We start from the raw sequence: 10,778 nt of genomic DNA on the forward strand, positions 1-10,778 counted from the left end.
GGCCTTCGGGAAAAAAAGACTTATTTTCCTTATTTATCTCCTAAAAAAATCTTACTTTTTATCTATCTGCATGGCTGCATCTCTACCTTTTCAGTCACATTTAAGCATAGGAGAAGCATATCTATTCAAAAGGCATTTAGTCTATTTCTTTCTTGGCCGGTAAACCTATTCATCAATTGTTCTGCCTTGTAGATGGTATTATAATGCTAATCTAGCGTGTTAAATATCTTTTTGTTCCCTTTCATCGTCTTGTCATTCAGTTTATCCAGTTTTGGTCACCCATTTTATTTATTTATGCGCCTGCTCCTATTCATGCGCTCATGTATTTTTTATTATGTTGTTTCACTGTCACGCAGTGTCAACTCACTCTATTGAATGTGTGCTACTTGAAGGCCTTGGGGGACAAAGCGCGTACACATAGCAGCGCTATTCACTCCGGCCAGCTGGATCGGCTGAAAAAAAGACCGCTGTGAAAAGAAATACTCCATAATGGACACAGAAGAACTGCACAATGCTAACAGTTTTCCAAATACCACTGATTGCTTTCATCACAATGAGAGAAAGCAGGCGCTTTTAGCGGAGCTCCACTTCAACAAACAACACCCTTACAAAAACCTTCCAACCCTCGTTTTGTTCCCAGACAAAACCCCCTCAACTGTCTAAACGCCCTCCCCAAAGGAGGAAGAAAAAAACCTTTCGGGTATCTTCGCAGCTTTCCTTAAGTAAAACACAATAAAAAACGCTGACACAAAACGACTAGTGAGTTGATAAAAATTGTCCTTCTATAAACCGAATGACATTTTGTTTCCTTTTGATCAGTATATGACAGGTATACCATCTTGTAACCATATCCATTTTACAGCATAGTATAAAGGTATTTATACCAGAATGTTATTAGTAACATAGTTATCTGTTTGACTGTGAGACGCACTGCTGAACTTTAAAATTTAAATTATGTAGACGTATATTAAACTGCAGACTTGACTTCAGCTTGACCTGCACGGAACAAGGTCACGTATATTTCACAGGAGGAGAAAAGTATAGGAAGTTCCGTGTACACGAGTAATTGCGTGTTACAATACAAAATGAGGAGTGAAAGGGTTTAATTAACCGTGTCCGAGATAATTATCCTTGGACGGTCAAAATTAGTCTTGCATAATCGCTCTGATCCGTATGAATTAATTACCTAATATCACTAAACAGGGGACTTCGTATAATTAACATATCGTATACATCGTGAATATTTATAAACATCGTACGCATTCAAATAAACATGATATACAATCTAGGCACTGTCGGGAAAAGTTAAGAAATAACCCCTTAATCAGATACTGTTAAAGATATACTGTTTTTTAGAATTTGAGCAAAATCTGTGCAATACCTGTTCTCCTGCAAGATTTCACCAGTTTTAGAACGTTTAAGATATAAGTATTTCTATTCCCTATTAAAATGTAACAAATCAGGTTGCTAGCTTTTGATTACAACGGGTTTGATTTAAATTACCAAGTAATTCTATTCGGAGGCTGAACAAATGTGCCCTTTAAGGATACCTTACACTTCACATCAAATAAGCACAATTCTGATAAAGATCCTGTAAACAATTGGCCACGAATTTGGAAGGATTGTTTTTTCCTGCCAACTATTATTATTATTTTGTATGTGTCGACATTTTGTCAAGTTTCTTTTCAATTAGAACACAGTAAGAAAAATAATGTAAATGTAAGGCAAAAATGTGCAGGTTAACGAGTTTGTAAAAAGAGTGATATCAATCAATAAAACCCAGTGGTCGTAGTGAGTTTCAAAGAAATATTCAATTTAGATTCATTTATTAATTGCATTTTCCATTTAAAAATGAATCCAGTGCATTTCTATTAAATCCTAAGTGTTAACATAGTAATAAGCACATTTACTGTGCAAAAGTTACAGGAAAAGTCGGACCCGGTCTTGAATCAAGTAGGTGACCATAAAAAGGTTTTAAAAAGCCAATAAATATTACATACATCTCTAGAACATTTCTTAAAACTCAAAGTCTTAATCGTATTTCTATAACCCAGCACAACCCAGCATTTTCTAGGTGAAATGCAAAGATTCTGGTAACAAGCGCCTTCATTTTAACTGTACATATTTACATATTTTAGCACTCTCCATAAAAGCAGGGAGGTCGACATTACATTTGACTGAGTAATTTCTGAATCAATCTACTATTCATTGTGAATCATATTCATCTATTAACAGTCATCTATACATACGAACGTTACCAGTAGAAACACAATGAGTCATCTTTAACAATTATTGCTTAACATTGTATGACACTGCGGACTACTTGCGATTCAAACAGGTCCGTCCGGCAGGTGCTTCTGGAACAAGTTGAAAGCAAATACGAAGTACAACGTTCACCATTTGCCAAGACAGTTGCCGGTCTTAAACATTTGTCATACTCTTCGTCGCAATCAATCCAGTACAAGTCATTAATTGTTCTTTCTTTCTGAGATGCAACACGATATCCCACTAAATAAAATCAGCCTTTTATAAAGGCATTAATATCTACATATGAGCATGTAATATGTAACAGTATTACATGTTTAGATTTGTCCGTGAATTAGATAATTCTTCGCACTAATTGTCTTTACGCGTTTAAACCTGAAAGGATTAACACATCATAGCGCTGATGCGTAGGCAGAATACGGTTCAAGCTGCGGTTTACCCATACCGGGCAGCAAAATGTACGCCAAGGGTGGTTGGATACCCGCCGAAGACCACCCTGTACAGTTACAGGGAATCATATAACCAGGATTGCTCGGGGAAAGATGAGTGTGAGTGCTACTGCCAACGGTGCCCGTACCGGTGAATGCAGTCGCACCACTAGGGTATCCAAGCGGGGAGGGATAAGGAAACGACGGAGAGGTGATCTCTGCCATCTTCGACCCGAAGTCAAACAAAGAGTATGGGTTTGAGGACATAGACGGGTTGAAGAATACTCTGGCTGCCGCGGCCACAGCCGCAGCGGCAGCTTTGTCTGGATTCCCAATTAAAGAGTCAGAGAGTACTCCACCAGTCAAACCGCTTGCCTTCAGTGCTTCGTGTTCTCCAAGACTGTAAGGCACCGGGAATGCAAATCTGTCTTTTTTCATTAAAGTCTTCGGCTTTCGCCTCGGTCTGTATTTGTAATCGGGATGCTCCTTCATGTGCATGGCTCTCAGTCGCTTTGCCTCGTCGATAAACGGCCTTTTCTCGGACTCGGTCAGAAGTTTCCAGTCCGCGCCGAGTCTTTTGCTGATTTCGGAGTTGTGCATTTTCGGGTTCTCCTGAGCCATTTTCCGCCTTTGAGCGCGCGACCACACCATAAAAGCATTCATAGGACGCTTTACGTGATCCATAGGTTTTGCCATGTCGTACAAAGCACTTTTTACTTGTGCTCTCGAAAGCTCTTTGGATTGTTTCGCGTCTCCTCTTCAGTGTTCAGTTTGCCTGATCTTCAACAAGTTTAATCAGTCCGCTGTCAAACTGTTTCAGCCCTCTGCATAAAATGCGTCATGAACGACGGTTCAGTCTTCGTTAATGAAACGAAAGTATTGCGCTTCTGTGACTATGGCCAGTCATAAGTCCACTTACTTCGATGCCCGCGATGTAGGGCTTTATGCTGTAGATGTGTCCTAGGAGCGACAAAGAGAGTGTGAATCGCTGAATACGCAAAGGTCCATTGGAATCCCCTTTAAAAGTACGCCTTAAACAAAAATTGCTTTCAATCCGAAAGAAATTTGCCGAAATTCAAATTATCATTTGTTTGTTCACCCGCGCCTGTGACGCTCCCGCGTCCCACTCCTGTAGGTAGCATTAACACAACTGATTCGTACCTTGCGGTTGCCCCATGTGAAATAGTAGGAACCGAACTAGCAGGTAGCTCAAGGGTTTTGGCGCGTGCGCAGTAGCAAGTGTCCCGTTCAGAGCAGTCACGTTAGGTAAATGGCCGCCGAGAGAACTCAGGAGTTAAGATAACCGGATACACCGGATAATTACGCAGTACATCTGCTGATTCGGAGACTTTTTATATTAATTATTAGGCAACATAAAACACGCGTGTACAGATTATTGAAAATATCATAATCGTTTTTGAATAATATATTTGTCAGTCACACATATAATGCATTAATAAGAAGATTGATATGCTAATTCAAATAGATTACTAAAACTATACAGTTTTCCAGCCTAATAAATCAGCATAGCTGTATGGGGAAAATCATTTTAAATGCCCAAGCAGAGGTTTATATCGCTGCAAGTGATCATGGTTGCTTTAAAACTTCAACGTTTACTTCCTCCTACTGTGTGACTGCATTTACAGTATTTTTCAGAAATGATCGTCTCGAGCCCTTTTTATGATCTTATATTTCTTTTCGACGGAGATTTTGTTTATTAAAAATAATTTAAAAACAAGTCAGACTCTCAACGTCTAATTGGCAAAACCTGTCAGTTAAATCGTTTTGCAGTATATTCGGTCTTCTTGATTTCATTTAAAGTTTGTGGTGCACTAGAAATGTCAGAAACAATACAGACGCGCGTGGCCACCGGAATTATAATCATATAGGAATACCGATGACAGGGCACCTATAACCGCTCAACTGTTGGCTTATAGTCAGGCTAAAATCATTTAAGTTCTTTTAGACGGAAACTAATTGCAAAACCTGTTAGAGGCTTGAATGGTACAATCTGTCCAATATTCCGGCGTATTGTACCGTTTCTGCAAAACAATTTTTAAGTAGGCCTGAATGTTCACAGTCCACATGTGATTGTAATAATGCATCTGATACGTAACTGGACACGGACAACAAACAAAATTAAAGATACATATTTGTGCAACTAGTCAAAATTTTAATTATTAAAAAATTAATCTTGGAATGTGAGCGCTGGTCCATTCCTCCAACTCTGTGTCCGACACTCGAATAACAGGTAGACCTGTCACTTGTTCAAAAAACTTAACAAAATGATACAATTTCAGTCTGATGTTATAAGTTTACAGTCCAGACATAAATTATCAGGATTTCAGAGATTATATATTGTCGGGATATTTTTTAAAACAGATTAAGCTGTACATTTCTATATCGAGTAATATACAGAATCTTCGATTTATTATGTAAAATTTACAAGTTTAATACAACAGCAAGTAGGCTACAACAGGGGAACACAGTTATTGAAGCGCGCACACTTTAGCTTTAGTAATTTTTGAAATAACATATAATGTCTACAGGACAGTGCGATTTGTAAGGAATTTGTTATATTTGTATCAGATAATATATTTTTTTTCTTTGATAATTACACAGATTATGCTGCAACTTAACATAGTTAACGTAAAATTTTAAACTTTATATACCGTGTGAACACTTTTCTTCTCAGTGAACTTGACTATTCTTTATTAAACGGATTTATATATATTTTCTCAGATATAAAAAGCGAGCTACATGAATATGTAAAATACTACTACATGAATATGTTTGGGGGAAAAGGTTGCGTGTGGAGAGGGACAAAATAAATCTACATAAATGTTACAAAAAATGGTCCGTATTTCTTAGCAGCTTTCTTTTGTTTACTTGCAGACTAAATCAACAATATAACTGATACATCGAACAATTTAACACCATGCAGCTGAACCAGATATTTTAAATTGAGTGATGTAAAATAATTGCTTAAATGGTATGCAGATTAATTGCAATGAGTGCGTCCTTTAAACGAGAATACGTGAATCATTTCTCCTTTAAGTTTACAAATAAACCGGTTCAAAACCGAAACTTGTTTTATGACGTACAGTCATTCTTATTATTTTGTCACGTGCGTAAAAAAACTAAATGGGAAAAAAATACGATATAAATTCATCTGGTTATCGGAACACCTAAAATGTAAACCATGAATATTTCGACTTGCAGTTACAAGTTTCTTCTAAGGTCTCATTCTCGTCTTAATCATGCTGAGTTTAATTAACAGAGAGCCCCTTTGTGAACTCTTGAATGTTGGAGTTGGGGGATCAGAATGAAAACACTAGACCTGCAAGACGTGATTCGAACTCCCCTTTGCACAGGACTGAAAAGATATTGTGTTATGAAAAGACGTACTCAGCCAAGCAAATGTACATCCTAAATAAACTCCCCGAAAGACCAAAACCTAAATTATCATAAAAAAACAAATCCAGATCATTCAATCGCGGGACCATGTCTCTTAAGAAGGCATGTTTTCTCAACATTTTTGTTCCTGAAACAACTTTTAGATGGGGTAAGTCAAAAAATATCGTCTCGTTATTAATAAGTTGATCGGGAGTTAATACTAAGTAAATGTCCATGAAAAAAAAAATCGTTTCATATTTTTTTTTCTGATGGTACCCAGAAATCACATGGTTTTATAGAGCAGAAAAAAAGGAGGGAGTGGGGTTCTATTTGAAACTATAAAATCTTGGGATCTGTGTCATCTTTATGTGATACAATGAACGGAGTAAACAGTAAACAATAGCTTGCTAATATGGACCACTTCGGACTCAAGCATTTCTGTGTATTTACATTAAGATTAAAGATTGAGTCCTGGGAGAATGCTGTCCGATCGACTATTTCCAGTTTGATGCACGTCTTTCTGCTTCTTACACAGACACACAGCTTTTTACAAGATAACTCACCCTTCCGGTCTAACAGTATATCAAGTTAAAAGCTTAATTAGTGTTTTTCCCCTCACTGACGAGAGAGAAAGAAATACAGAGGCAATGCAACACATGATGACAACACATTTTACATTTTTGAAATTAAACCTGTTCTTTTTTATTTAGAGATACAGACGAAATGTCACTATTGCCGTGGTTAAAGTTGGATTTCACGCTGAATAACGCTTCAATATACTACTCCGTCAGATTCCGAGAAGCAGTCAGCAATGTCTGGCGCTTTTTCCCCCACGCAACGAGCCGCGCAGCACAACTGGACGTTTCGACAATGGTGCTGTGGGAATGAAAAACATTTCACTGCATGTACCTTTGCTAAAAGGTAGCAAGTTGAAGGCTTACATGTGATATTTATCATTTACTGCAATAAGAAAAAAGTCAAATTGTAAGTCTATTAGAATGTACTTTTATGGTCTCGCGATATTCCTTAAAAAGGCGGTATCAAATTTGCGCTACTGACTAAACAGGGGCAATGTCAAAATGGGCTTGGGGCAAAACTCAAAAACGTAATAGGTCACAAACAAAAGAGACAATAATCTGAAATGATTGGACAGCAATGAGACACAAATAACAAATAATAACTTTATGTGTTTGTGTTCATCCAGCGACATGAGCTGCAAATTTGGGCTACTAGATGGATGAATAAATTGGGCATGAACTTCATGTTATAACTGAAAGGGGCGTTGCTCATATGCAGGAATATAATTGTGCACTGACCAAAGATGAGGAACAGGCAAAGTTTGGTCTGTAGGCTAACAGTCAGCACCACAAACTTTATCCAGGCAGCACAAAGTTCACTATAGTCTAAGGCAGTCCAGACACTTCACGGTATTTAAGCACATCCTAAAAATTAAAACAAACCATTTTCTTTGCACAAAAAGACTTGAATTAGGGGCTGAGAGCGTTTTTGTGGTTTTTGTATTCAGTTTCATCAGTGCGGCAAAATTCGGGTAAATAAATCATACTACGATTAAATTGCAGTCCAAGTAAACATTGTATGTCCCTTGTAGGCTAAATTTGCAAATCCTTAAGCAGCTATTTACAAAAACAATTTCATCCAAAAATAACTGCAGTGAATAACTTGTCAAGCCTGTGTTGGAAAGCCAAGCTGGATCTGAATCTGGATACTTAACACATGAGGAGTGCTCACCAGGTGAGGCTTGCTCAGAATAAAACCAAACTGAAATTAAAGCTAAATACATATTTTAATGCAGTGAATGAAGTGACCTATTTATGATGTGTGGTGAACACTTCCATTGACTGCCAGAAAATTATGCCAATGTTCTGATGGTTGTAATTACATGAAGGATCTTAAATGTACCCCTACAGTCATCATTCCACTCACTTCTCCTGCTTAATTAGTGTGGTGACTCCTACATAATGCTTTAGAAAACCTACATGTACCAAATAATAACTAGTCAAAAACTGGGACATATAACAAGAAGACAAGTTCTGGTAAGCATCTGAGATATTTATTGCCTCTGATTGCATTTTGACGTACCTGTCCAAATATTTCACATGCAAGATTTTTTGACCCAAATTTTCCAGGAGAGTTTCTTTGTGCTTTCAGTTTCTCAGTCTCTAAAAATAAATTTGGCAGGCATGCTATGCTTTTAATGTATTCTGAAAACTGCATATTCAAGGTTAAGGGGGGGAGAGATGGAGAAATTACAACTACTGTCCAAAATGGATGATGAGTAAACTGAAGCAGAAAGATGTTGGAACAATGGTGCCCTACTACATTCAGAAATCCTGCCGAATCGGACATAAGGCACTTATTTCTCAATCATGTTCTGAGCCTCAGATTTAGTGATTTCCCTGGAAATCAAAAACTGTCTCCATCCAGGGCTTCAGCAGGAACCAGGCAGCTCTGCACCATTTTGAAGCATTAAGCCATTTCCTTTTTTTTTTTTGCCCTGGTTTCCCCTCCTTATCGTGTCAACATCTGCACGCAGCTCAAAGACAGGGCCGTAATTACCTCGGCTGCCCATGGACAGCACTGTGACTACCAGCTTCATCAATTAATGGGCCATGTAGTTGCATCACAAGAGCAAAAAAAAAAAAAATAAATAAAATAGCTATGCTATTGACACCCCCCATGAATTAGTCTCTGAGATAGTTTCTGAAAGGATCTATTGAGGGAAAACATAACACTTGATTTTTTTGTTTTGTTTTGTTTCAGATTCATTACACTTACTCTTTAATGCCCTCTTATCCATCAAGACAGAAGGGCTCTTGATGCTGATTAATAGGCAGACATCATCTCACATTAGAACTTCCACTACCCATCATCTTAGGTGTCTCAGGTTGCCTGTGTCTGATTGAACTTGATCCTTAAGAGTATTTTGAAGATGTAGGCATTTCAGTCAGACATACAGACTTTTGTAAGCTCAAATATGTTGGGGGCTCATTCATATTACTTAGAATACACTCATCTGGGCAGCGTGGTAATGTGGTGTGCAGTATTGTTGCCTCACACCTCTACAATAGGGTTTGGGAGTTTACACCTGCCTTATGCCCTGTATGGCCTGAAATAATCTATTGGCCTCCGTGAGCCTGTACTAGACAAGCTGCCGAAGATGGATTGACGATATTCTCATCTAGGGACTGATGAGAGTGACTACATTTTCCCTTACAGGGACTCTTCCAGAAGCATTCTAGAGACTACAGTACTGATCCTCAAGCCTGAATATCCAACTTGACTAGTTTCTAATGATGTGTGATGTTTCTGCACAAGAGCAACTGATGTTAGATGGGCTTCAAAAGTGCTAGCCCTGGTGGGTCTGTGGGCCCCGTCTCCAAGGCAACCGTTCCCATGGCCTGGATTTCGTCCTATCAAAGCATTCTAAGACGGTTTTAAAATGGAAATTAATCTCATTTGTGCTGATTAAGTGACCAGGATAACAGCCATGTAATTGTAATAATAAACGTCTTTCTACTCTATGTAGGGAAATAACAGTATTGCAGCAAAAGACTTATTGTTGTAGTTGAAAGTCACATTTCTCACAGGGGACCCACCATTGTGGCGTTGTCTGACATAGCTGAGTGACACAGTCGCTGCCAGCACTCTCTTCGGGAACTTTCTCATGGGTCCCCTGACTCCTCGCCGCCCATGATACGGGCAGGGACCCGGGGCCCAGTATGCCATGCAGTTTTTCTCACGCAGCCGCCCCGGAGTGGCCTTGCCAGCGTCCCACTGCGGGCCAGAGAACGTGTCATGAAGGAATGAGGTGGACAGAGGAGATCTGGGTATAGGCCTCTCCTGCCGAGGGCCCCAGCCGCTTATGGAGTTCACGCTCCGTCAGGAAACATTCAGCCCTATTCAGCAAATATTTTAAAAGAGTCATATAAAGGATTTTCCAAAGCATATTGTTTATATAAAATGTATATACATTATTTATATATTGAAACAATTAAAAATAATTTGCATAGTTCTCTATGCTTGGTTTAAGCAGTGAGGGTGCATTTATACTTACAAGTGACAGTTTACCCATTATCCATCCATTCCTCTTCTAATCCAGGGGTCTGCAGGGGTCCCACGAGCCAAATTCCATCAGTAACACAAAGTCCACTCGGTCTGAAAAAAATTACATTTTGTTCTGAATGTGAACCAGAGTGCACCAGTTCGTGACCACTGCTCTAATCGCTTTTCTATTATCCATGTACCAAATTTCTTCATCATGAATAAACACCAAAGCCACAATTGTGGGATTTGAATGTAAGTTGCACACAAGAGATGGAAATGTTTCTGCCAGGAGCCACTGGCCACGTCAATGAAGGGTCAATTTGACACTAGGGCTCCATGCACAGAAAAGTAAAAAAGAAAGAAATAAATACAGTTTCCATCTATGCATCTTGCTCTTCTTTAAAATGCACACCCAGAACAAGGGAGGGGGGTGGGTCAGCTCTAATCAATAGGTTAATCTATAAATTATCCAGGGCAATAGCCACCACTTGTAGCTGTAATTGAGAAGGGAATTGATTTAACTGTAAGATTCAGTGTTGGCAAAGTACAACACACATCACCAATTAATCACAGAGCAAACCAGAGGAAGCAGTCCTGGTAGAATGCTATGGAAAAACCCAACAG

General features: G+C 38.7%; 1 protein-coding gene across 1 annotated transcript; it reads right to left on the bottom strand.

Moving 5' to 3' along the window:
• Positions 1 to 1,792: 1,792 nt before the first annotated feature.
• On the bottom strand, positions 1,793 to 3,891 carry LOC125704088 (transcription factor Sox-21-B-like). The gene has a single exon (XM_048969409.1). The coding sequence runs from the start codon at positions 3,387 to 3,389 to the stop codon at positions 2,658 to 2,660; it is 732 nt and encodes a 243-aa protein (XP_048825366.1). The 5' UTR covers positions 3,390 to 3,891; the 3' UTR covers positions 1,793 to 2,657.
• Between the last annotated feature and the right edge of the window lie 6,887 nt (positions 3,892 to 10,778).

Source organism: Brienomyrus brachyistius, chromosome 1 (assembly GCF_023856365.1).
Source record: "Brienomyrus brachyistius isolate T26 chromosome 1, BBRACH_0.4, whole genome shotgun sequence".
Taxonomy (NCBI): Eukaryota; Metazoa; Chordata; class Actinopteri; order Osteoglossiformes; family Mormyridae; genus Brienomyrus; species Brienomyrus brachyistius.